The sequence below is a fragment of the Saimiri boliviensis genome, chromosome 19, assembly GCF_048565385.1.
Source record: "Saimiri boliviensis isolate mSaiBol1 chromosome 19, mSaiBol1.pri, whole genome shotgun sequence".
Classification (NCBI taxonomy): Eukaryota; Metazoa; Chordata; class Mammalia; order Primates; family Cebidae; genus Saimiri; species Saimiri boliviensis.
This window is the reverse complement of record NC_133467.1, coordinates 37,628,826-37,656,039: the sequence shown is the minus strand read 5'-3', so window position 1 is coordinate 37,656,039 and position 27,214 is coordinate 37,628,826. Positions and strand designations below refer to the sequence as shown.

Here is a 27,214-nt window from a genome sequence, read left to right as displayed (position 1 = left end):
CTGAGCACACACTGGAGCTTGGAAGCCATGTGACAGTGCCTGGGGACAGGCCTGGGAAGGCAGCATGTGCCAGAGAGCAGAGCCTGGGTTGGGAACCAAGTGACCCAGGAACAAATGTGACATGCCAGTGAATAACTGCGCCGGTAAAGTCACCTCTTTTGGCTTCAGTTTATTTGTATATTGAGTTGGTTGAAACAAATGGACTCCAACATCCTTTGCAGTGATGGTTTCCTATATTTCTGCAAACTGAAAGATATCAGTTCCTCTGAGAGAAATCCCTTTTGATTTTTCCTGAAAGAGATTTTCACCTCTAAACTTGTGGCAACATTGAACATCTTCAGAATTCATGGCGATGTGGTAGAATAAATGCTGGCCTGGAGCCAGTTTATTTCCTGGCCTTCTCACCCACACTTAGAGCTTTAATGACCAGCAACTTTATTTACATATTTGGAGATTTTAGATTGCTTGACAGTATCTCAAATAAGGGTTGAAAGGAGACTCCATGAATGAAAGCACTTGGTAAACATTGAGAGTGATAAAACCATTGTAGGTGATTTTCCTACGTTTGATGTAAGGCTTTGGAAACGAAGGGTCTAGAAATAATGCACAAAGGACAAGAATAGGCAGGGGTGGCCTCTGCCTCCGTCTAACTTACCTTCTGACTCTCCTTCAGCTCCTGAACACCCACCGCCGAGATGTCCTGCCAGCAGAGCCAGCAGCAGTGCCAGCCCCCTCCCAAGTGCACCCCCAAGTGCCCTCCCAAGTGCCCCGCCCCCAAATGCCCCCCAAAGTGCCCCCCTAAGTGCCCTCCAGTGTCTTCCTGCTGCAGCGTCAGCTCTGGGGGCTGCTGTGGCTCCAGCTCTGGGGGCTGCTGCAGTTCCGGGGGAGGTGGCTGCTGCCTGAGCCACCACAGGCGCCACAGGTCCCACCGCCACAGACCCCAGAGCTCTGACTGCTGCAGCCAGCCCTCAGGGGGCTCCAGCTGCTGCGGAGGGGGCTCCAGCTGCTGTGGAGGGGGCAGTGGCCACTCTGGAGGCTGCTGCTGAAGTGGACCCTGAGCCTAGAAGAGCGGAATCCTGTTCTAGGACATCCGCCTTCTCCTCCTAGGCCTACCTGAGAGGCTCACAGGTCCCAGGGAACGCTCTGAACTTACCAAGAGCACATCTTCTCCCTGGAGTCCAGAAACTCAGATCCTCTCCTGGATCTCCATCCACTGGCCTTGGACCTCACATTCGTGGCCACCCTCCCACCCTCTGTGTAAGCTCCTAGCTCACTCCACGTCGTATCTTCTTGCAGCGTGCATCTGCTGATTAAAACAGTAAAACAAGGAATCTGCTCAGTGTCTTGTTCTATGAGAACTCCATTCTCCTTGAGTGGCTATTGTCATCCTCACCCTGTCCTCTGCTGGTGGTGGTCTTGGAACCTCAGGGGACAGTGGGGCCCTCTGGAGTGAATCGGGGTTAATGGGGGCAGGAGTGGGAAGGGATCACTGCTCCCAACTCTGTCTGTCCTATGTCAACTAGCCTGAAGCAGCATTGCTTCTGGCCAAATCGGAACTGTCTCTTATAAGTGCAGCTTCTTTGTCTCTGGTCCCCTTCAAGGGCCTAACCAGTCTCCCCACGCTTCTCTCCCTCGGTGAGTGCAGCCCTAGAGGGAGAGAAGGATGGAGAGACTGGTCCTAGCTGCACCCAGCATCCTTCCTCCCTCACATATATGTGTGTGCACACATACACACATCACATGCAAATACATATACTTCTGCACATTTCCAGGTGCACACAGAAACATGCACGCATATGCATGTGTATACATGAAAAAGAGAACAAAGCCCACGAATATGTTTTGAAAATACAGTTTTCCCACTGACTACTTCTGCAATGAGTTTAGTTCTAGGCACATTTACATATAAAAATTGTTTTTCTATTAATCTTCCATCAAATCTTGTTGCTTTCTTCCTTTTCTATCTGCATTAAATTATCTACACTTTGTTCCAGAACACACTTCCTATACTGTATTTCTCAACTTGCCGCTCCACTTCTGCAAACACAGCAACTCCCCATAGAAAAAAAAAATGCATGTGCTTCTTAAGTATTACATTGAAGACTTAACAGAAAGCGTTTCCAACTTCTTTTCTAAGGTTTGCCATTCATACCTCCCCTGAACCTCCACCACTAATGCTGCTGTCAGGAATTAAAAAGCCTTAACCACCCATGTGGCCATGACTTTGTACTGGTAGCTGATGGGGACTATACAATATAAGTCACAAATTGTGCTGTCAAAAGTTTCATTAAAACTTTTGATTCGTGAGGTATGTCAAAAAGAAAGGAAAATTGAGCAAGTGAGATTTGAACTGCTAGTGGGCGGTCAGGCTTGGCAAAGCATAAATTAGAGGAATTGTACAGGGTCTTATGCACAGAGCCTTGAATGTCAGCCGGTGGCCATTGACCTTGATCCTGAACACAGTGCAGAGCCCTGAATGGGACTTTATTAATGGTCAGGGGTCATTATTTCTGGAGTGGGGGATGGTGTGGAAAGATCAATTTTGGATTCCAATGAAAATTAGAATCATAGAGAAACCCTAGAGAAATGAGGCAGTGTAACTGAAGGGAAGGTCACGTACCTTGAGATATATGATACTGTAATAGTAGAACTAGGTCGATTATATATCTATATCTATATACTCTACTTCTGTATCTATGCCTATGTCCATATACATAGCTCTGATATTGATATTGATTTTCTATACCCATTATTACCTGGATATTGGTATTACTGTGGCAATTTTAACCTCATCACGTGTTCTGGAGAACTGCTTTTGACACTTCCTGAAAATAGAACTTTTTCACATGATTACTCCCTGGTCTAATTCGCTTTCATCTAATTAGTTCTTTTATTTTTTAAATAATATTGCCCTCAAGATATGGAAGGAACATCAGTTATATACCAAATTGACATTAGTAAATCTTAATCTCCTAAAAATGTTTTTAAATAGACCTTCAGACAAAAACTTTTGTTCATGTTGAAACAAAGAAATAACACTGAAACTTTCCCATTGCATTTCAAGTCTTCCTACTTTTTCAGGTCTTCCAGCTTCCTCCACTAGAGGTCTCTGTTCCAGGGTCCTTCACATAGTGCTCCAGACTCGGACCATCTCAAAAAATATTCATTCCCTTTAAAATTATTGATAGACAGATATTTCATATGAGGAGTCACTGTGTTCCAGGAACTTTAATGAGCATTTTCCTTCTATAATTTTGTTGATTCTCACAACATCCTGGAGACTAATCTTTATTATCTTCATATCTTTATTATTCTCCTTTAAATTTAAGTATCTTTATTATTCTCCTTTCAATTTCAGGAAACAGAGGATGAGATAATTTGGGATTTTCAGAAGTCACACAACTAATAAGTGACAGAAGCAGGATTCTGTCCCAGGTGTGTCTGACTCCTATCAGACTTGTAAAAGTGATGGTATAGACACGTATTTGTACACACACACACACACAGACACACACACACAGACAGACACACACACAGAATCTGGGACACATCAGGGACATTAAAAGATTTCTATAAAATTTTGGATTAAATGATACTATCAGGGATATAGAAAAAGAGGGCTTGGGAGGCCAAACTCCAACGAAAAGACCTAAGGCAGCTCCAAGGGGAATGAGGCGGCACTAATGGGAACTATTCTGATCCCAGGTGAGAAGCTGCTAGTTTTCACCTGGTCATATGACCCATGTAGGTGACAAGAGACAGGTCCTCTATGCCCAGGTGCTGCCTCACCCATCGGCGGCACAGTCCACGGCCAGGTTCAAAGGGCCTCCTTGATGCTGTTCCAGTGTGAGATTCAGGAAAAGACTCTCTCATCTCCATGAATAATTAACACTCAGTTGTTAGTAAAATCTTGCTCAGGATTGCACACCGTATCTGGGCAAATGCCCAAATTCCTGCAGTGAAACAAGACCTTGCGTGCTTCCTCTAGTTTAAGCCTTTGCCATGTACCTTGAGGAATGACCTGAAGCTGAACTGGATTATTTTTTGTACTTTGGTTATGCTTTTCTCTGCAATGCAAGCCACGGTCTCTGCCCTTCCAGGACAATGTGGCTCAATTCTACTTCTTTTTTCCTTCCTGTGGCATATCATTCTAATGAGATAATAGTAAATTCTTTAATGACCTGCCTCAGGTGTCTTATATTTCTTTACCTCAATTACTCAACACAAGGCCATGCGCACAATGGATGTTTAATGACTTTCAAATCCACGTATTGGTATTAGCATTGATTTACAGTCTATAAATAGCTATTCCTTATGACTCAGGCCACCCTCATAGGAGACACACTCTGAGACAGGCTCAGTGAGGTGTGTGGGTCACATCACCCTGAGAGATCTGCCACATTTTCTCCTGGGTATGACATTTGTTCTCCTGTTCAGATTGTTCCAAAGGGCTTAGTAATGAAGGAGTGGTCATGATATTAGTTCCCAGGTTGTCACAATGGCAGGTCTACCCAGAAGCTCAACTCCTGATATCTGGGATGATGGGGCTGGGTTTCTATCTGGTGCATGCCTTTGCCTTCATGCAGAGCAATACCCAAGCCCTCGACTGACCTGACTAGGATGTAGGTGATAAGTCAGCAACATAGTTGTATCAGGAAGACTGGAATTCAAGTCTTGACTTTGAGGAGTCATAGACTAGCTATCAGGTCAATACAGACATGTTGATCAGCAAAGCACTGACTGTCTGAGGGTCAAGGCATTTATCTTTTACATCACCGATATTTTATCCTAACATGAGATGGAAGAAAACATTACTGAGATCTAACTGGAAATATCATTGTTTAAGCTGAGTTATATTTTTATCTCTGTGCATCAGAGCCAGCACCAAGGAAACTGTTGATCTTTTTTTGCTTTCTCATCTTGACAAACTCTTAATAATTGTACATGAAGGAACTCATACAACGGAATGGCAACAACTAAACAGCCCAGTTTAAAAATGAACTAAAGACTGAATAGATATTTCTCAAATGTGCAACACAAATGTCCAACAGGTATACAGAAAAAGGTGCTCAATCTCACTAATCATTAGGAAAACACAAATCTGAGCCACAATGAGATATCACTTCATGCCTGTTAAAATGGCTATTATCAGAAGGATGAAACATAACAAGTGTTGGCAACGATGTGTCAAAATGGGAATTCTTGTACATGCTTGGTGGAAATACAAATTCGTACAGCCGTTATGTAAAACCATATGGAATTTCCTAAAAATATAGAAAATAGAACTACTTCCTGATCTGCTAATTCCACTTCTGGAAATAAAATCAGTATTTTCAAGAAATGCCTGTACTCCTAGTCTTACTTCAGCATTATTTGCAATAACCAAGATCTGAAAACAAGCTAAAATGTCTGTCAGTGGTTGAATGAATTTTTTTTAAATTCTGAAAATATATTCTATATAGCAGAAGGAATATTATTCAGCCTTGAAAAAGAAGACAATCCTTGCTTCTGCTGCTGTGGATGCATTATGTTAACTTATTTGCATATGTTGAACCATTCTTGTATTTCTGGGGTGAATCCCACGTGATCATGGCGAATGGCCTTTTTAGGGTAGTGTTGAATTCTGTTGGCTAGTATGTTGTTGAAGATTTTTGCATCTGTGTTCATCAGAGATAATGGCCTGTTGTTTTCTTTTTCTATTTTGTCTGTTTGTTTTTGATATCAGGGTGGTTCTGGCCTTGTAGAAGTAGTCGGTCTTCTTCGGTTTTTTGAAATAGTTTGAGTAGAATCAGAATTAGTTCTTTTTTTTTTTTAATGTTTGGTAGAATTCATCAAAAAATCTATCAGGTCTGGGGCTTTTTCTTGATGGGAAACTTTTTATTACTACTTTAATCTCATTACTTATTATTGGTCTGTTCTATTTCTTTATGGTTCAATCTTGGAAGGTTGTCCAGTAATTTTATCTGTATTTTTCTAGGTTTTCCAGTTTGTTGGTGCATAGTTGCTCATAACGGTCTCTAATTATCCTTTATATTTCTGTGATATAAGTTATTATGTTTCATCTTTTATCTGATTTTATTTATCTGGGGCTTTTTTCCCCTTAATCTAGGTTAAGTTTTGTCAATAGATGCTGAAAAAAGCAGTCAATAAAATTCCACATATCTTTGTGGTTAAAAAGCTTCAAGACATTGCATATAGAAGGAACATACATCAACATGATAAAACCTACACCTAATATCATATTGAATGAAGAAAAAATGTATTTTCTATTAAGTATGAAAGAAGATAAGGATACCCACTTTTACCACTTTAGTTCAACATAGGCTAGAAGTCCTAGCCAGAGTAATTAGCCAAGAAAGAGAAATAAAGGGCATACAGATTTGAAAGGAAGAGGTCAAATTATCTTTTCTGCAGATAACATATTGTATTTAGAAAAACTAAAGACTCCACCAAGAAACTCTTAGAACTGATAACTTTAGCAAAGTGGCAGGATACCAAATCAACGTACAAAAATCAGTAGTGTTTCTATACACTTACAGAAATCAATCTGAAAAAGAAATCAAGAAAACAATCTCATTTATAGTAGCTGCAAAAAATAAAAATAGCCAGAAATAAATTTAACCAAAGATGTGAAAGAACTACAATGAAAACTAAAAGCATTGTTGAAAGAAATCAAAGAGGACACAAACAAAGGGAAAGATGTCCCAGGCTCATAAATTGGAAGATTAATATTGTTAAAACGTCTACAGTAGTCAAAGCAACCTACAGGTGCAATGTAATCTTTGTGAAAATTCCATGTGAGTCAATTCTCCCTAATAAACTCCCTTTCATGATACATATATCCTATTAGTTCTGTCCCTCTGCAGAATGCTGACTAATACAACATTCTTCACAGAAATAGAAAAAAAAAAAGGCTTAAATTTTTTATGGACCTACAGAAGACTCCAAAGAATAAGAGTACTCCTGAGCAAAAAAGAATAAAGTTGGAGGCATCAGGCTACCTGATTTCAAATTATACTACAAAATTATAGTAACAAAAACAGCATGGCATTGGCATAAAAACAACCATATGGACCAATGAAACAAAACACAAAATCCAGAAGTAAATCATAAACACATAGCCTATTTTTAAACCTTCTGCAAATAATAATTAATCAATAATCAACTACATTTTTAGAGTGTTGCTTCCGATTGTGGTTACAAGAGTGTATACATTGGGCAAAACTAATTGAATTGTATATTTTCAAAGGGATTTTATTCTGTGAAAATTATACATCAATAAAAGTGATTTAAATTTAAAATATAAAGATTTATTCCATATGTGTGCATATGTAAATATGTGTGTATATATACACCTATATATACATTTTTATTCATATGTCTACTCCATGTACATATAATCTGAAGGAGGAGTCCAGGGACCTTGTTGGTGGAAGGAATGGGGAACTAGGAACACAAGAGTGAAGTGGTGACAGTGGGAAGGAGAATGAAGTTGGCCTCCTGGCCATGGTTGGGGGACACAGTTACATACATGAAGGGAACCAGAGTTGAAAGAACAATACTTCTCAATGCTACTTCAGTCCCTTGCTTTAAAATGAAAACACAGGAAGAAGAAAAAACACAAAACACAAAAATGCAAGCTTTTTCCTCCTGACCCTTTCCCAGTCCTCTGTCCACTGAGGCCTCAGCAGCCACCAGCAGACACAGCAGAACAGATGAAGGAGACACAAACAGAAAAAACCAAGCACGCTAGTACCAAGTTGGGGAGCAGATTCTGGATTTTATTTCTTCAGTTCAGGCAGCAGAATACAGCAGCATGAGCTGCGGAGGAACTAGGTGTGTGCTTTGGGGTTCCCAGGGCAGCCGTGGATATGCAGAAGGAAGTCTCCGAATGCCATTAAGGAGACAGATTTGGGGCTTCCTGATGTCAGACCAGAAGGAGCCTCCAGGCAAGACTTCAAGCATTTGCTGGAACCTCTCAGCCCTTAGGCAGGCTCAGAAGAAAGAGGAAGTCAAGGTCCAGTTCAGCAGCAGCCTCCAGAATGCTGGCCGCTGCCCCCTCCGCAGCAGCTAGAGCCCCCTCCACAGCAGCTGGAGCCCCCTGAGGGCTGGCTGCAGCAGTCAGAGCTCTGGGGTCTGTGGCGGTGGGACCTGCGGCGCCTGTGGTGGCTCAGGCAGCAGCCACCTCCCCCGGAACTGCAGCAGCCCCCAGAGCTGGAGCCACAGCAGCCCCCAGAGCTGACGCTGCAGCAGAAAGACACTGGAGGGCACTTAGGGGGGCACTTTGGGGGGCACTTAGGGGCAGGACACTTGGGAGGGCACTTGGGGGTGCACTTGGGAGGGGGCTGGCACTGCTGTTGGCTCTGCTGGCAGGACATCTTGGGGGTGGGTGTTCAGGAGCTGAGGGAGAATCAGACAGAAAATCAGCCCCAAGTAGAAGTCACTTCTGTCCCTGTGACACTCTTAGCATCACTCAAGTATAAAAACATAATCTTCGGTAGTTTTGCTTCCAATAACTTCCTCAAACTCTCATAGCATCTTTTTCAAGCTTAGGACATCTTTGAATGTCAGACAATTGTAAACTAAGACTAAACAATATTGCAAAATGCATCTAAGATTCTAACATGTTGTCAGTGGAAGAGGAAAATATTACAAATACGTCTTCAGAAGGAAATTGTCTAATTTACAAGTCATTTAAGGGAAAATCATTTCTAAAAGGAAAGAAGCAGTCATTCTCTCTTGTCATAACTTGCAAGACAATTTTACTTTGGAAGGTCAGCATTGCACAGGATCTTGGAGACTACTAGGTCAGTAAACGCACTTCAATAGAGACAGATAAATTCATCTACTGCTGCACAGCTAGTACTGGAACCCTGACCTCCTGATCTCAGGTTGGAGCTCAGACTTCCTCAGCTCACCACCTGCTCAGGCTGATGGCTGACATGGTGGCTCTCAGGCTTGGTGTGTCTTAATCAACCCGGGAAGTTTGTGAACAAGTCTCAGATTCATAAAAATACGGGGTTCATAAGCCCAAAAGAGCCAGGTCCATGGCTCTGGCTCTTCCCTTGCAGGCAGAGACAGGGTTGTATCTTCCGAGGTGGGCTTTCCTCCTGTGGCCTGCCAGAGTGGAGCAGGACTCTGTGTTTTAAGCCCCCATCTTGGAAGGCCCACCTCATCCCAGAGCAATTTGTTTCCTCTAGAGTTCAAAGGCACATGGCACAGCCAGCCACCTCTTTTCTTCTTCTCCTTCCCATTCCCAGTCAGCGCCCAGACCCCTTTTTGCAGCCTACCCCTTCAGTCTTTTCTGAACTCTCCACCTCTGACAACATGGCTGTAGCCCCGAGGCCCTTCCCCGCCTCCCCTCCTTCCCTGTTCTGAGCATCCCTGCTCCTGTTCTTACCGGAGTCACACGCAGCACAGGGTTCTTCAGCACCCCAGGAGGTGAGCGGATGGGGTGCGGTAGTCCTGAGTCCTTTTATCCTGGCCTGGGCTTTGCCTCAGCTGTGAGACAGGGCCTGGGCATGACAGGACCTGCCTCCTGACAGCACGTGGGTCCTGTGACAGGTGGTGACTCTCTCTCTCCGGGCTCAAGGCAGCCACTCCCAGTAGGAACGTGCCTACTTGAAATGGGGTTCCAGGATAACTTCTACCATCACCCACCTCATTTACTGGAAGGCTCCTTGCCTTGAGAACCTGTCCGTTCTCAGTCTTAGAACTTAGGCCTATCTCCGTGTAAGTTGGGTTGAAGTTGAAGTACTAATCCCTGAGGTTTCCATGCTTATTTCTCTCCCTGTGCACCACCAAACTGTGTGGCTGTGGGTGCAGTGCAGACATCTACACAAGTAAAACCCTGGAAGTAGAACCAGCCCAGGACCAGGCCCTGTGAGGTGGGACTGTTGGAACTATTTAGCCTGTAATCATAAAGCTGGAAGATAAAAAAGAATTCGTTACAGAAGAATTAGTTGGTTGTGAAAATCAATAAAGAAACCCAAAAAAGAGAAAGGGTGCCTGCCAGAGAGACTGAAGGGTTGTAGGCTCCGAATAAGTGAAACATTCATACTTTGCTGAATACAAAGTGAAGAAACTGATGTTTGTTTAACAAACGAAGCACAGCTTTTTTTTCTGATGAGAGTGAGTCTGGTTGTTTGGTGATGTTTGCTTTTAAATAACCCTTTTCTTCTGGTGGGGACCCTGATGTGTCAGTACTAAGATGTGAACCCAGAAGCAGCTCATTAGAGAAATGAGAAGCAGCAGCTCTGCTCTGTATTAGTGTGTGAATGAGGACTTTTCTGGGGTCACATTGAGGGCACTGGAGAAAGAGGAAGCCGAGAGACATGGCTGTGAGACATTATAAGTCTACTCTTCCATGTGGGGTCAAATGGCTGGTGGGACCCTGTCCCAGATCATAGGGGGACAGGCGCCTTTTAAGGACAAGAGTCCTTACTATTTAATGTGAATGTGTTTATGTTGCTACTTTGGAAGGCCCTGTCCTCTCTCTCCCCTGGGGTCACTAGCTTTCTACGTGTTCACAGGATTCATATGAATGGAGTGTTTTGAATTTATACATTTTTAGGATATGAATGAAACACGTTGCTATTCATTCTAGGACACAGTGGTCACTGAGACAGCCATGACTGCAAGGTAGTCCACAAATGAAATGATTTCTGCAGATGACTACCAAGAAAAGCCAGATTAAATCACAAGAGGGACAAGTCCTCTTCTTCCCAGCCCCTGACGGACTCCGGATATGCCCATAGCTTGGGAATGATATCTAGGTCACCATGGACATGGTGACCCTAACCAAAACATGGTGGAGATACACGTGTATTCGTAAACACATGTACAGAGCTTACATATTTGGAGAGAGGTGCGTGTGTACTCCCTTTCTCAGAGCATCATTGTAGCAGCTGCCCAGACTCCTCTGACAACATCGTCGCTCCAAACACTTGCAGTGTGTCTCTGCTTCTGTTCCTTTATGACATCCAAGAAAACACTCTCCCATCCTTGGACGGAATTAACACTAAATTATTAGGTAAGTCTTGTTCATGATTGGACACTGTATAAGGGTAAATGTCCAAATTCCTGCAGTGAAATAAGACTTTACGTCCTCCCTTTAGCTACAGCCTTTGCCGTCTACTCTCAGAAATGTTCTGAAGCTGAACGGGACTGTATTCTGTATTTTGATTACGCTTCTCCCTGCAATGCACGTCATGGCCTCCGCCCTTCCAGGACACTGTGACTCAGTTCCACTTGTTTTTTTATCCTTCATGTGGCATATCACTCTAATGAGATAATAGTCAATTCTTTGATGGTCTGCCTTGGATGGTTTATGATCCTTTACCTCTATTTTTTAACAAAAGGCTATACGCACCATGGATGTTTAATGACTTTCAAATCCACTTATTGGTATTAGCATTGATTTACAGTCTATAAATAGCTATTCCTTATGACTCAGGCCACCCTCATAGGAGACACACTCTGAGACAGGCTCAGTGAGGTGTGTGGGCTACATCACCCTGAGAGATATGCCACCTTCTCTCCTGGGTATGACATTTGTTCTCCTGTTCAGATTGTTCCAAAGGGCTTAGTAATGGGGGAGTGGTCTGGACATGGGTTACCAGGTTGTCACAATGGCAGGTCTACTCAGAAGTTTAACTCCTGGTATCTAGGATGATGGGGCTGGGATGCCATCTAGTCCGTGCCTCTGTCTTTATGCGGGACAACACCCAAGCCCTCAGCTGACCTGACTGGGATGTAGGTGATGAGTCAGCAACATAGTTGTATTAGGAAGACTGGAACTTGAATCGTGGCTGTGAGATATCATGACTTAGCTATTAAGTCAATAAGATATCTTGTCCAGCAAAGCGTTGACTTTCTGAAATGTCCTATTTGTCAAAGATTTTATCTTTTATGTAGTCCAAATTTCATCATCTTATTGGATGTGAATTAATACTGCTGAGATCTAACCAGATATAATTCAAACGGAATAATTTTTTCTGTGTGTTCTATAATCAGTAACAAGTTAAGTTAGTCATCTTTGTTTTGTTCTTTCCGTATCTACAAAACCTTTAAACAATTACAGTGACGAAAAATACTATTAAAGCCTAGACGAAAATCTATTCTATTCAACTAGCATCTTTTAAAAATATTTTTATTGCTATTATGATTATAATTTTTAATACATTGATATCCTGCACTGCAGCTGTGCTGAACACTCCTAAATTCTTGCAGTGAACACTTTAAAAAAATTTTTTAAAATATATAACCCAAAATTTACAGCCTTAATCATATTTTAGTGTACAGTTCAGTAATATTAAATAAAATCACATCATTGTGTAACCAATCTCTAGAATATCTGTCTTCTTGCAACACTGAAACTCTACACTAATACAACAAAAGCTGTCCCTTACTCTCTCTCCCTAGCCCTTAGCAACCACCATTTTACTTTGTTTCTATGAAAATGGAGTACTCCTTATGTCTCATATTAGTGGAATCATACAGTGTTTGTCTTTTTGTGATCAGCTTATTTAATTTAGCATATCTTTAGGATCCATTCATATTGTAGGAGGTACATAAATTTCTTCCCTTTTTAAGCCCACTGATTATTTCACTGTGTGTATGTGCCTCTTTTTGTTTCTGTAATCATTCAGCAGTGGACTCCTGGATTGCTTCCGCCTTTTAGCTGTTGTAAATAATAATGCCGTGAACATGGGTGTGCATGTACCCTGGCAAGACTCTACTTTCAATCCTTTGCATTATGTATACCCAGAAGTGGAATTGCTGGATCATACGTTAATTCTGCTAACTTTTTGAGAAATCAGCATGCTATTTTTCATAGTAATTATACCATTTTACATGCTCACCAACCGTGCATAAGGGTTCTAATTCCTCCGTAACCTCATGAACACTTGTTATTTTCTGTTTTGTTTTGCTTTATTTTTTATAATAGCTGTTTTCTTGGGTTTGAGGTGGTATCTCATTGTGGGTTTTACTTTAAATAATTCAATCTAATTATGAATGATAACATATTTTGGATAGCAACCCATTACCAGATATATGATTTGCTAATATTTGCTCCCATAACAAAGATTTCCTTTTCATGGTATTGATGTTGTTCACTGATGCACAGAACTTTTAAATTTTTATATAGTTAAATTTATCGATTTTTACATTTGTTGGCTGTGCTTTCAGTATCCAAGAAATCATTATCAAATCCAATGTTGTGAAGATTTCTTCCTACGTTTCCTTCTAGAACACTTTTTTTTTTTTTTTTTTTTTTTTTTTTTGATATGGAGTCTCAGTCTGTTGCCCAGGCTGTAGTACAGTGGTGCAATCTCGCCTCACTGCAACCTCCACCTCCCAGGTTTGAGTGATTCTCCTGCCTCAGCCTCCCAAGTAGCTGGAACTGCAGGCGTGTGCCACCACGTCCAGCTAATTTTTGTATTTTTAGTAGAGACAGAGTTTCACCATGTTGGCCAGGATGATCTCAATCTCTTGCCCTCATTATCCACCTGACTCAGCCTCCCGAAGTGCTGGGATTGCAGGCATGAGCCACCGGGGCCTGACCTGTAGCTGCAACTCTATGTTTATGTTTTTGGCTCTTATTGAGCTAATTCTTGTGTAGGTGTAAGCTGAGGGTCCAGCTTCATGCTTTTGCATGGGCATATCAAATTTCCCAACACCACCTGTTGAAAAGATTGTCCTTTCTTCATTGAATGCTATTGGCACCCTTGTCAAGAATCATTTTCATTAAGTAGGCATGAGGATTTGTTTCTATAGCTCCAGCTACTTACAAAGCTGAGAAGGAGGATAGCTTGAGTCCAGGAGTTTGAGTCCTGCCTGGGCAACAGAGCAAGATCTTCTTTCTGGATGAAAAAAAGAATCATTTGACCATATATGTGAGGGTTTATCTATTTGAAGGTTCTCTTCCACTCTTCTATTCTATTTCATTGACCTATGTGTCTATCTTTATGCCAGTAACACACTATTTTTATTATGGTTGCTTTGTTGTAATTTTATTTTTAGAGATGGGGTTTCACTATGTTTCCCAGGCTTGTGTACAACTCCTGGGCTCAAGATATCTTCTATCCTCTGCCTCATGAATGGCTGAGACTGTAGTTAGGCACTACCATGCCTGCCTGTAGTAAATTTTAAAGTCAGGAAGTGTGTGGCCCTAACTTTATTTTTCTTCTTCAAGATTGTTTTGGTGATTTGAGAAATAATTTAGTTAGTCATAGTGTACAGTCCTTTTAATGTGCTGTTGAGGATTCCTATCATCCCTCAATATCATCGAAGATATTGATATATAGTTTTCTGGCTTTGGTATCAGGATAATGCTGGCCTCAGAGAATTAATTCATGTGTCCTCTTTTCTTTTGGAATTATCCTCTTTTCAATTTTTCGGAAGCGCTGAGTAAGATTAGTGTTGATTTCTCTTCAAATGTTTGGTAGAATTCATGAGTGAAGCTGTCTGGTCCTGCACTTTATTCTGTTAGCAGATTTTGAATAACTGATTCAATCTCTTTGCTAGTTATAGGTGACAGGTTTAGATTTGTTTCTAGAAATCTATCAGTTTTATCTAGGTTATCCAATTTGGCATACAATTGTTCATAACTTAAAGTTAGACAAACATTTGCATTAGATAAAACGCAAAATTTTTGAAGTTTTTAGCTGGGGGGACAGCATGGCTTTACTTCCTATTTCTTGATATTTCCTAATCTTGTTAAAAAAGTTTTTCTCTTTCTGAAAGGCTTATTTCAGTGAAAATCCATCGCAAAATCTGTTATATATTTAAATTAGAAAATAAAAGTGCCATTGACATGTTGATTATTGTTTTTTTTGGCATATGAAAATTGATTACTACAGTGTTTGCATCATTAAAACTTATGGTCTTGGTCTTTCCTTCTTGCCTTTGCATAGGGCCAAAAGAGAGACATTGGCTACTTTGACAAACTTAAAGTGGACTCCAGGAATATCACCAACAGCATGACCTTTGCGACCAAATCCAGCAACCAGAACTTCATCTTTTTCCTCAATCAAGTTCAAGCAACCATCACTGGGTACAAAGGCTGTGATTTTCCTGCCATTCTTGATGGGCTGGACCCTGAGGCACTTCCCAATGGCAGAATTTGGCTGCTTGGCTTCAACTCCTACTTTTTCCAGCAGGATTCCCTTTGCATGAGCAGCACCTCCAAAAGCGCGGCCTTCAGGGCTGTGCCCACACGGGTTTCTTGGACTGTTTATCATGCCACTTCTGGTGTCCTTGGTGGCTACGGAGCTTCTTAGCAGTACGAAGTCCAGGACACTTGCCCACCCTGCCGGCTTTGCTAGTGACCTAAGGCCACCTCTCCGGGATCTGGGGGCTGCCTTCTGCAGCCTGCGCGTCTGCACCGCGTGCCCGGGCCTGGAAGTCAGACTCGGGGCGGGGCGGCAGCGTGCGGCCGGCAGCCCTGGGAGCGGGCTCGGGATCGCTCAGGCCGCCGGGGGTTGTGTCTCCCGCCTCTTTAACCTGGCAGGGGCGGTTCAAGGGGTGGGGGGAAATCAGCGAGTTGCAGGACCCAGGGCGGGTGCTTTGAAAGTGAGGGGAGGGGAGGGGAGGGAGGGATTTCCCGGCCCCCGGGACACTCGGTCCATCCCCCTCGCAGCCCCTCGTCCATCTCCCTCGCAGCCCCCAGTCCATCTCCCTCGGAGCCCCCCGTCCATCCCCCTCGGAGCCCCCCGTCCATCCCCCTCGGAGCCCCCCGTCCATCCCCCTCGCAGCCCCCCGTCCATCCCCCTCGGAGCCCCCCGTCCATCCCCCTCGCAGCCCCCCGTCCATCCCCCTCGGAGCCCCCCGTCCATCCCCCTCTCAGCCCCCCGTCCATCCCCCTCGCAGCCCCCCGTCCATCCCCCTCGCAGCCCCCCGTCCATCCCCCTCGCAGCTCCTAACCTGCTTGCGCGTTGAGGGGCGGGTCCCTTCAAGGCCCGCAGCGCCTGCGCCCGGGGCCGTCGGCGGGAAGACCCGGAGGAGCCGGCCGGCTGCAGGGGGAGGGGCTGCGCGGCGTCTGCGACGGCGGCGGTGCCGGGAGGGGTCGGTGAGGGTCCCCAGGCCGCCGAGCTTGCGTGCGCCCGATGCTCCGGGAGACGCCGGACGGGCGACCAGCGGAGCCGGGAGCCGGGCCCAGGCGCGGGGCGCGGCTGCCCTTTCGATGGAAGTCACGGTTTCCTGCGAAGTCCACCCCGCGTTCCCGAGGAGAGGGCGCCGCGCCAGGCCGGGCGGGCGGTGAGTCCCGGACCGCCTGCGAAAGCTGGGGCGCCGCGCGGCTCTCGGGCTGCCCCCAGTGCTGCTGCGCGAGCCGGCAGGCGCGCCGGCCCCGCCAGGGCCTGTGTCCGGGTTCCATTCCTCGCCTGCGGCTGCAGCCCGCCGCCCTCCTCTCGGGCGCTGGGAAAGGACTCGGCGGGTCCTCCCGTGGCAGCCCGGGCGGTGGAGGGACGGGGCAGCTTCGGGGGCACATCGTCCTAAATCCTGTGGAGAACACTGACCCTGCGCCCACCTTAAGGCCAGAAATCCGTTCCCTCTTGGGACCCGAGGGACACTTTTAAATGTGCAGGTGGTCCCGGTGCAGATCACACCTGTTAATCCCAGCACTTTGGGAGGCCAAGTGGGCAGATCATTTGAGCCCAGGGGTTCCAGACCAGCCTGGGCAACGTGGCAAAACCCCATCTCCACTAAAAATACAAAAATTAGCTGTGTGTGGTGGTGTGTGCCTGTAGTCCTAGCTCCTGGGGAGGCTGAGGTGGGAGGATCACCAGAGCCTGGGAGGCTGAGATTGCAGTGATCCGTGAGCATGCCAGTGCACTCCAGCCCGGATGGCAGAGTGAGACTGTCTCAAAAAAAAAACAAAGTACAGGTAATGAATTTTCCTAAGTGAACTACCGCAGACCAAGAAATGGAGCATTACTAGACGGGGGTCTGGGGTATATATGCAGGAGTGGCATTTTTGATTTTAGAGGTATATGAATGATAAAACTTTAGTATTAGATATTGTAGAACATTTTCCCAAAGTGGTTGTACTATTTAGCAGGGAATATTCTGGTTATCCCACATCTTTGCTTATGCTTGTCAGTTAAAAATTATTTTGCCATTCTAGTAGAGGTACAGTAATATATCAGTGTGGTTTCATTTTACGTTTTCCTGGTATTGAGAGTGAGTGTTTTTTATTGCCATTTGTGTCTTCTTTTGGGAAGTGCCTGTTAAATCTCTTTATCCTGTTTTCATGGATATGCTTGTTTTTCTATTGATTTGTAACACTTTATTCTGGATGTGTCCTTTCTAGAATATATATGTATGACATTTCTCTTTTTTCAAACTGTAGCTTGCCTTTTCATTCTTTTAATGGTGTTTTTACGTGAGTGGAGATTCTCTAATTTTTTTTTTCTTTTTGAGACATGATCTCACTTTGTTGTCCAGGCTGGAATGCAGTGACACAATCACTCAGTGCAACCTCCACCTCCCAAGGCTCAGGTGATCCTCCTGCCTCAGCCCCCAACTAGCTGGGACCTACAGGGGAGCACCATTATGCTCAGCTCTTTTTCGTATTTTTAGTAGAGATGGGGTTTTGCCAGCTTTCACAGGCTGGTCTGGAATTTCTGGGATCAAGTGATACATCTGCCTCAGCCTCCCAAAGCGTTGGGATTACAGGCATGAGTCACCACACCCGGCATGTTTCTGAATTTTAAAGAAATTATACTTTGTCAATCTTTTCCTTTGTGGTTACTGCTTTTTGTGTCCTCTTTAAGACATCAATGCCTAACCTAAGAAAATGAACATATTTTTCTGTGTTAACCTTGTAGCAATTTAATTTTAGTTCATGCATTTTTTTTTTTTTTTTCCAGACAAGGTCTCACTCTATTGCCCAGGCTGGAGTACAGCCGCATAGTCTCAGCTCACTGCAACCTTCAGCTCCTGGCTCAAGCAATCCTCCCACCTCAGCCTTTTGAATAGTTGTGACTATAGGTGTGTGCCACCATTCCTGGCTAACTTGTGTGTTTTTTGTAGAGGTGGGGATTCAGCATTTTCTCAGGTTAGTCTCAAACTCTTTGGCTCAAGTAGTGTACCTGCTTCAGCCTCCAAGAGTGCTGGGATTACAGGTGTGAGCCACCCCACCCAGCCATGATTCATTTTTTACTACATGGATGTGACTGCTTGATCCAGCACCATGATTGAAAAGACTATCCTTGTCCTTCTGCACTGTGTGCACTTCTTTTTATAAATTGGATGACTCTATGGTCATTTGATTTGTGAAATTAATGTGGGTCTGTTTCTGGACCAACCTGGGCAACATAGTGAGATCCTGTCTCTACAACATATAATAAATAATAAATGCATACAATTTTTTTTAAAAGTGGGTAGAGCAGATGGAGTCATAGGTGGTAATTTATAAATGATTGTCAATTTCTTGGCTACATACAGGTGTTGATAAGTCAGATCTGCTGGGCGTTCAGGCAAAATGCATTAAGTGAATTATGTGGTGTTCAGAATGATTGCTAGATGTTCATTGTGACTTGAATTAGACATTATTTGGGCCTCACAGAGCTGCAGTTTTGATTCATATTTATTTGCCTTTTTAAAATTTTCACAGTCTTCCTGTCAAGGCAGTAACTCTTTTATACTTAATTGTTCTTAGGTATACTTAATTACCAGGAAAACTTTATGGATCATACCTAACTAAGTGTTAAGCCCCTTAAAGTGAAGGGCTGATGTGATGTGACGTAGACCATAGTATTCTATATAATAGATTCAGGACTGCATCTGTGAAATTGTTTGTTTTTCTTGAGACAGGGTGTCGCTCTGTCGCCCAGGCTGGAGTGCAGTGGTGCAGTGGTATGATCATGGCTCACTGCAGCTTTGACCTCTCAGGCTCAAGCAGCCTCCCACCTCAGCCTTCTTAGTGGCTGGGACTACAGGCATGCACCACCATGCCAGGCTAATTTTTAACTTTTTGTATACAGGGACTTCCTATGGTGCCCAGACTGGTTTCAAAACCTTGGGCTCAAATAATCCTCCCATGTTGGCATCCCAAAACTTTGGGATTACCGACATGAGCCATCACACCTGGCCCTTTTAGTTTTAATAATTTTTACATTTTTCTACTTTAAAATATTTACTGAAATCTATTATTTATTAATGTAGTATTCCTTATTTTTATGATTTTTTTGTATGTGTTTAATATCATTTTCAATATAAGCTCTTGGAAATTAGAGAATTTGTCTATTATTCATGACTGTATTCTCAATACTTGACCTTGCCTGGTATGAAACAGATATTGATTAAATATTTGTTAAATGAATGAATGATCATAGTGGTACCACATTCAGCAATTCTCTGAGTACCACAGCTTTTACCATCTAACAAATAAAATAGCTTGTATGGAGCAGAGCCACAGTTAACCTGCCATAAAAGGAAATGTCAATGAAAATCAACCTTTGTATGTGTAGAACTAGAGTTGGTTGGTTTCTGGCACATGCAGTCAACCGTCCTGACCAGCCTGGGCAACACAGTAAAACCCTGTGTCTGAAAATAAAAAATTAGCCGAGCATGGTGGTGCACACTTGTAGTCTCAGCTACTCTGGAGGCTGAGGTAGGAGGATTCCTTGAGCCTTCAGTTAGAGGTTACAGTGAGCTACGATGGCACCACCACACTGCAACCTCAGGGGTGGGAGAAAAGAGTCCTTTCTGATAACTTGAGTAGCCAGAGAAAGTGCTTACTTTTCACAAAGTACGATTTGAGGTAGATCTTAGTGAACAGGAATTCCATTCTTTCTGTTAGGAAGTTAAGAGAGTGTGAGTGTGGTTAGTTAATGCTTATTGAACTATCTTTGGAACCAATCTCCGGCTCTGATAATTTTAATCTATACTATTAAGAGTTTTTCTCTTAAGATAAGACTGTCAGCACATAAGGCCACAGCAAAACCGAGAATTCAGTGGTTTCGAAGCCTTTGTTAATTTCTGGCTGACAAGAGACGTAGTTTACTTTTTAGCTGCTAATATCTATTTAAGTGAGCAGCCAGGGAAATGTCTATCAGACTAATGATATGCAAAGCCCAGGCCATTCTCTTTGAGTCTCTGAAACTATTTCAAAAGAGAGGAGAATAGGTAGCTTCCACATACGTGGACAGGAAGGAGAATACACTAAAAGAAACAGACAACTATTTCCCAAAACAGAATAGAAAATTAGATTTAAGTAAACATCCACCATTAAAATCTACAAAACATTTTCTCATGAAATGTAATCTCTCTAAACTTACCTGTTATATGAAAGTCAGTTCTTAATATGCCACACGACAGTGACTGTTGACTGTTAACATTCATATGAACATATTTCCAAGTTTATTATTTGAAAAAGCAAATGGACTATAATCCTTTTTTTTGCAGTGATCTTTTTAATATTGACGATTTTTTTTCCAAAATAAAAGCCAAAGATTTTAAAGCTTGAAAATGACATTAAAATTTAGCTTCTCAAAGTAATGATGTTGAACTCTGTGTATCTTATTCCTGTTTATAGTATAACTGTCAAGTGATCATTTAGCCATTCTTTAAATATTTCAAATTCCTGGGAACAAACCGCATCCCAAGGTGTATCTTCTTTTTCTTTTCTTTTTTTTTTTCTTTATTTGACTTTTAAGTCCTGGGGTGCATGTGCAGATCTTGCAGGATTGCTACATAGATCTACACATGCCGTGGTGGGTTGCTGCCTCCATCCCTCCATCACTTACGTTAGGTATTTGTCTTAATGCTATTTTTTCTCAATCTCCCCATCCCTTGCTATCCCTCCCTCACCCCCCACCCTCAACAGACCTCAGTTTGTGATGTTTCCCTCCTGTGTCCTTGTGTTCTCATTGTTCAGCATTCTCTTATGAGTGAAAACGTGGTGTTTCGTTTTCTGTTCTTGTGTCAGTTTGCTGAGAGTGATGGTTTCGAGCTTCATCCATGTCCCTGCAAAGGACATGAACTCATCCTTTTTTATGGCTGCATAGTATTCCATGGTGTACCACTGTGGCCGACCCATTTCTGAAGAAGTATTAGCTGAAAAGTTCCCAGTCGTAATGAAAATTATAAATCCAATGACCCAAGAAGCTGAGTTAATGGAAGCACAAGAAACATGAAGAAAACCACTCCTAGATACATCATAATAATGTTGCTCAAATCCAGCCAGAAAAGAAAGGCACTGTGCATACACAGGAGCAAAGATGAAATGGCATCAGCCTGTTTTCTGCTCTTGCCAGCCTTTACCAGGAGCAGCAATGCACGGGAGCAGACAGCAAATGACACCTTTATGGGACTGAGGGCAGGGGAAGTTTACCCAGAATAAACACTGTGCGAGGAAAACGTATTCCCAAAACTGGCAGTGAAATAAGGACATTTCAAAAGCGGACCAAATTCACTACCAGCCGACCCGCAATACAAGGAACATCAAAGGAGTCCTCCAGGCAGAAGGAAACAGATTCCAGATGACAATCCAGATCTACACAAGAAAATGAAGAGCATCAGAAATGGGTAACTACACTAATTATTTTCTTATTTTGTCAATCTTTTTTTGTAAAAATTTGACCATTTAAACAAAAGCAATAAGAATGGGCTGTGGGATTTAATTTATAACATGCGCAAAAGCAACGTGCATGCCAGCGACAGCGGCAAGGCCAGGAGGGGAGGTATAGGATCACCTGGAGGTAGACTGCGGTAAGTTAGAAAACCCAGGCTACAAGCCCTAAGGTAATTACTAACATCACACAAGAGAGTTACAGCTAATAAGCCAGCAGAGGAGAGAGAATGGAATGATATAAAACCCCTGTGAACGCTGTGATGGAGTGCTTGCTCTTTGTACAGTGATTGCTCCTCTGTCCCTCAGAAATACAAACTGGCCACAGACACCTGTGCAAGAATGACTAGAGCATTATATATAATGGTAAAATCTTAGAACCAATTTAACTTCAAAAGCATACGGAAAGGGCTAAATGAATGACAGTTAAAAAAGAAAAAGAGAGAGGGCCGAGTGTGGTTGCTCATGCCTGTAATCCCAGCACTTTGTGAGGGGGAGGCAGGCGGATCACGAGCTCAGGAGATCGAGATCACCCTGGCCAACATGAAACCGCTCTGCTAAAAATACAAAACTCCGGAGGCTGAGGCGGGATAGTTTGAACCAGGGACTAGGAGGTTGCAGTGAGCTCAGATTGCACCACTGCACTCCAGCCTGGCGACAGAGTGAGACTCCGTCAAAACAAAACAAAAAAAGAAAAAGAAAAAAAGAGAGAAAAAATCTTTTGTCAAAAAATATTCAGAGGTTAACAATGATAATCTAGTCTTCGAAGGATATGGGTGTTCCCAGAATCCTAGTGGACCTTGATTTACCTACGGGAGACATAGAGGAGCGGAGGGTAAAGTTGGTCTCGCTCTGCCTTTCCGTGAGAGGATGCGCTGGACAGAAGGAAGCTGCCAGCGGTTTCGGCATTTGTAAAATGCAAGAGACAATCCCGGGTCCGGACTCGTCCACCTCCAGAGCTGGAAGCAAGCACAGCAATCGACCGAGCCGCGCACACGCTCAGCTTGCAGTCCGGCGTCCCCGTGCAGAGCAGGTGCCCAGGCCGCGCTGGCGGAGCCGCGCCTTCTGCAGAACGCTCGTGCGGGCCCCAGAGCCTCGGAAAACTGGAGGCAGCGTCTTGCCGCAATGTTGAGACCCGTGCAGTGGGTGATGCTGAAGCTAGAAGGGCAGCCCTGCGGCCTTCGCCCTGTCCTGTTCCCGGCCGGCGTCAGAGCCGGAGTCCCAGGAAACGCCCGGGTCCGCGGCTCCCTGGGCCTGAGCCGCCTGGGCCCCGCGGGAAGCAGAACGCCCGGGACCCCGCGGTGGCTCTTCCCCTTCTTGGCCCCGCCTGCACCCGACCCGCTACCGACTGGGGCTCCCCTGGCTTCACTCGGCTTGGGTCGGTGGGGCGGGAGAGAGAAAGGCTGAAAAGTAGGAATTGGGAGAGGGGGAGAGGACAGAGGAGGTGTGGACGGGGACAGCGGGGCTCCCGGGAGAGGCGGTGCAGGGGGCCCAGGCTGCGGCGGAGGAGATGAGAATTGTTGTCACCCGTGAGGATGGCGAGGGAGGAGGGAAAAGCTGAGCGAGCAGGAAAGGGAGAAAAGCGCGAGCAGCCTGCGGCTGTCTGGGAACGAAGCCGCCTAACAACTGAAATCTCCTGTCGTCAAACTTCCTAGCGCAAGCCCAGGCGTCGCCGCTTGGCCTGTGGCTCGCCGTGATCGTATAGTGGTTAGTACTCTGCGTTGTGGCCGCAGCAACCTCGGTTCGAATCCGAGTCACGGCAGTGACGTTCGTCGGGCCACCAGCTCCCTTTTGTTCCTCTAACCAAGCGCGTCAGGAGACTTCAGGGGAAGGAAGAGAGACCTCAAGCAGTCACGGATAGGGCGACCTCTGTGTAGACGAGGCGGCGCCCGGGCTGCTGCTTCGCCACGAAGGCGCTCCCGGGCTGTGGGCGCGAGTTCAGCACCGCTGCTCTGACGTGGGAGCCCCAGCTGCGTGTCTGGGCGAGGCGGGAGGGGGTGCGCAGGGCAAGTGACCGCGTTTGTAAAGGGGGAGGCGTAAGAGGCTGTGGCGGGGCGGAGGTGCAGAAAATCTCACCTGGCAGGGGAGACACTATGGTCACGAATGTAGTTTTCCCAGGATGAGCCTCACCAAGTGGATCCTGATGTGCTGACGCCTGCGATTTTCCCCAAATATGGGAACCGCGCCTGCATAATTTGTGGTAGTGGTGCCTGTGTTCGCGCTTTCCCCTGGATTCTTGCAGTGTAGACAGCAGATTGTACGCGATAGGCTACTCTCAGTTTCTACCGGGTTACACCCTGTGCGGGATCCCAAGTGTTCTCCTCGTAGGCCGGAGACTATAAAATAGGAAGTAACGCGTTGCTGTCCTTACTGCTGCAAAAGTTGGAAGCCTCAGCCTTGGTGAGGTTGTTTAACAAAAGCTACCGAGCGCGGAGGCCTCAGATCTTCCCTTTCTACGTGGGGCTGCTTTGGGCAGAGATCGGTCCACGGTCTCCAGCCTCTTGGGTTCTCACGCTCTGTGAAAATCTTCGCGTTTTTTCCGCAGCCTCTGGAGTTGCCTTTCACACAGCCTCTGCTTCTAACCGCAGCCCCCACAGCCCTTTATAGGATTTCTGTGCTGGGGGAATGTGTTCTCACCTCACAGAACCAGGTAGAAACTGTACACAGATGGAGTCCGTGGTTTGGGATGAAAGCGGGCTCTAGGGCTCTCGGTGTCCCCATTCCGTGGTGGACATAACACGACTACTCTGTGGAGGGGAACGGGCGGCTCTCCCCGCGCCCAGGTCCCCTTCCTCATATTCACGGAGGCCTGCAGGTCACAACGGCAATCTCACCTGCCGGCAGAATGCGCTGCCATCTACCCCAACTACCCGAACCACCCAGCAACAAAATGAGACGCATTACAGAAACATGAGATCGCATGAATAATCTCAAAAACATTATGCTGACTGATGAAAACAGTGCATCCTGTGTGACACCATCAAGGTGAATTTCTAGAACAGGTAAAACTAATCTGTATAGTAACAGAAACTACATCATTGATTGCTGGGGTCAAGGAAGGGGGGGACTGACTGCCAAGGGCACAGGAGGACCTTTTGGAGTAATAGACATGTCATCAAACTTGAAATGGATGCATTGTACCATATTCAATTCATACCTTAATCAACTTGATTGTAAAAAGTCAAAAGTGTCTAACTGTGATAGGGAGTTCAGGAATTCCTTCATTTCTGTTTCTGCCTGTCTGCAGTTAAGTTCATGCACTATGAAATGGAATATTTGTAAAATAGAGTCTAAGCTTTATTTGATAAGAGCACATATATATGCTTATATATATATTCTGAGAATATGTGTGTTACATATAACATATATATACATATATATATATATATATATATATATATATATCCTTGTTTATTGTTTTTTTCTTTTGTTTGACCTGGAGGGGACAGTCTAGCTGCAATACACATTCTTCTCTCCGTAGATATAGCTGAAGAACACGACTCTATCAATGCTGCACTACTATTAGGAAAAGTTATTCTCAAACTTAAGCTAATCAAAACTTGCTTGTATTTCTACATTTTATGTACTGTTAATATAGTCTATGCTTAGCACGTATAATTGTCTAGCAAGAGCAAGGAGAACCGGGCCCTCAGCCCGGACTAGCTGTGCCAAGAGAAGCAGCAAGGGGCGGGGGAGGAGGGGTCTTTCCACCTCAGGGTTTCTGTCCTCCTAGGGTTAGTAGGCGTGCGTACAACTCCCTCTCCAAGTGCTGGAGAGGAGGCTAGGTCTTTGCCCCGGGCTGGGGGCCTTGCTGTCCCAAGGACAGCTGGGGAGGAAGAGGAGGCAGAGGCGGAAGAGGAAGCCGGCTGAGATGTGTGAAGCGGCTCTGGGTGCAGCGGGTAGGGACAGCGCGCAGGGACCCAGGAGCCTCCGTGCGAAGCCAGGCCTCAGGAGCAGCCGCCTTGTTCCTGGAAGGGGTGTGTCCTTCTGTCTTGTCTCCAAAGACCTTCTCGCCTGGTGGAAAATTGACGTCTCTCGTGCTTCCCACCGCGCACGCCTTGTGTTCTGTCTCCTGCTAGTGTCTGCCCCAGCCTTCGGGGGCTGCGGCTGCTGCGGTTCCACTCTGGGTGGGCACTGCACATCCCTGAGCCAAGAGCTGAGCTTGGAGGCAGGAGGCGGGAGTCGGGAGTCAGGAGCAGGCCCGCCCGGAGGAGACCCAAGCTCTGAGTCAGGGCTTTTTTGTCAATATCCAAATTCAGCGTGTAAAAGACGAGCTCAGATCTGCCTGTTCCTGAGCTTCAGTGAGAACACCAAGGCAGCGCCCTCAAGATCCCTAGGAGGGCGGCGAAGCGTCTCTGGGGCGATATCCGTGTCAGCAGTGGGCCATGGCAAGTCAGGAGAGTGCAGGACCCCAGCCGCGGGGTGGCACAAACACCACGACCTACGAGGGCCGGTGTGGGGAAATTGCAGGGGTCAGTGCGGTCGAAGTGCGGTGGGCTACCCTCGTCCAGGGAGAACCCCCTTCCGGACCACGTTCTGTCCCCTGCCAGGTAAGGGGAGGGGAGGGACAGCACAGCCTCCTGTCCCCTGGCTGGACGCTCAGGGTCACCACCTTCCTCTGCCCGTCAAGTCCATCGCCATTCTTCCAAACACTCTCCGCCAAAGATTCCACCGACAGTCACCCACACGACAACACAGGCCTCCTTTCAACAGCGGCTCCCCCTCCGCAGCCACCGCGCCCTCCCACCCCGCGGTTCTGAGCATTTCACCCCCTTGGCTCCCGCTCACACCTGCCTTCTGCTTTAGGGCACCGGCAACAGTTTTCCATCTGTGCCTACTCCACCTGCTGTCTTTGTTGGGTCAGCGAACGTCGCCTCCCTCCGGCTCTCAATCAGCAAACTGGAGGGCGCCGCCCAGCCCGCACCCCGGGCGCTTGAGGAGCTGGGTTGCAGAGAGCAAAAGGGAGCTATTGGCTCAGCCGAACGTCACTGCCGTGACTCGGATTCGAACCGAGGTTGCTGCAGCCACAACGCAGAGTACTAACCACTATAAGATCACGGCGAGCCACAGGCCAAGCGGCGACACCTGGGCTTGCGCTGGGAAGTTTGACGACAGGAGATTTCAGTTGTTAGGCGGCTTCGTTCCCAGACAGCCGCAGGCTGCTCGCGCTTTTCTCCCTTTCCTGCCCGCTCAGCTTTCCCCTCCTCCCTCGCCATCCTCACGGGTGACAAGAGCAATTCTCATCTCCTCCGCCGCAGCCTGGGCCCCCTGCACCGCCTCTCCCGGGAACCCCGCTGTCCCCTTCCACACCTCCTCTGTCCTCTCCCCCTCTCCCAATTCCTACTTTTCAGCCTTTCTCTCTCCCGCCCCACCGACCCAAGCCGAGTGAAGCCAGGGGAGCCCCAGTCGGTAGCGGGTCGGGTGCAGGCGGGGCCAAGAAGGGGAAGAGCCACCGCGGGGTCCCGGGCGTTCTGCTTCCCGCGGGGCCCAGGCGGCTCAGGCCCAGGGAGCCGCGGACCCGGGCGTTTCCTGGGACTCCGGCTCTGACGCCGGCCGGGAACAGGACAGGGCGAAGGCCGCAGGGCTGCCCTTCTAGCTTCAGCATCACCCACTGCACGGGTCTCAACATTGCGGCAA

General features: G+C 45.8%; 2 protein-coding genes, 2 non-coding genes and 1 pseudogene across 6 annotated transcripts in view; 3 read left to right on the top strand and 2 right to left on the bottom strand.

Annotated features, from left to right (window-relative positions):
* LOC104649910 (late cornified envelope protein 1F) overlaps positions 1-27,214 on the top strand; it is a 95,007-nt gene that overhangs the window by 488 nt on the left and 67,305 nt on the right. Inside the window, exon 2 of one of the 3 annotated variants that reach the window (XR_743682.2) lies at positions 674-1,336. The exons of the other annotated variants lie outside the window; for them this stretch is intronic. The gene's annotated coding sequence lies outside the window, so the exon portion shown is untranslated. Of the gene's footprint in view, positions 1-673; positions 1,337-27,214 lie in introns of those variants that run through there. 3 annotated transcript variants of the gene reach the window in all.
* Positions 7,761-9,450, bottom strand: LOC104649912 (late cornified envelope protein 1C). The gene is made up of 2 exons (XM_010329675.3): positions 9,401-9,450; positions 7,761-8,400 (listed from the first exon to the last, which is right to left on the bottom strand). Exon 2 carries the CDS (start codon positions 8,376-8,378, stop codon positions 8,025-8,027), a length of 354 nt encoding a protein of 117 aa, XP_010327977.3. The 5' UTR covers positions 8,379-8,400; positions 9,401-9,450; the 3' UTR covers positions 7,761-8,024.
* Positions 14,883-15,816, bottom strand: LOC120360182 (uncharacterized; annotated as a pseudogene).
* On the top strand, positions 23,268-23,339 carry TRNAH-GUG (transfer RNA histidin (anticodon GUG)). The gene has a single exon. It is a non-coding gene; the product is annotated as a tRNA-His (tRNA).
* On the top strand, positions 23,646-23,808 carry LOC120360281 (U1 spliceosomal RNA). Its single transcript, XR_005576850.1, has one exon. It is a non-coding gene; the product is annotated as a U1 spliceosomal RNA (small nuclear RNA).

Coding starts and splice junctions, on each gene's coding strand:
- LOC104649912 (XM_010329675.3), bottom strand. CDS start 8,378: ATGTCCTGCCAGCAGAGCCAACAGCAGTGCCAGCCCCCTCCCAAGTGC.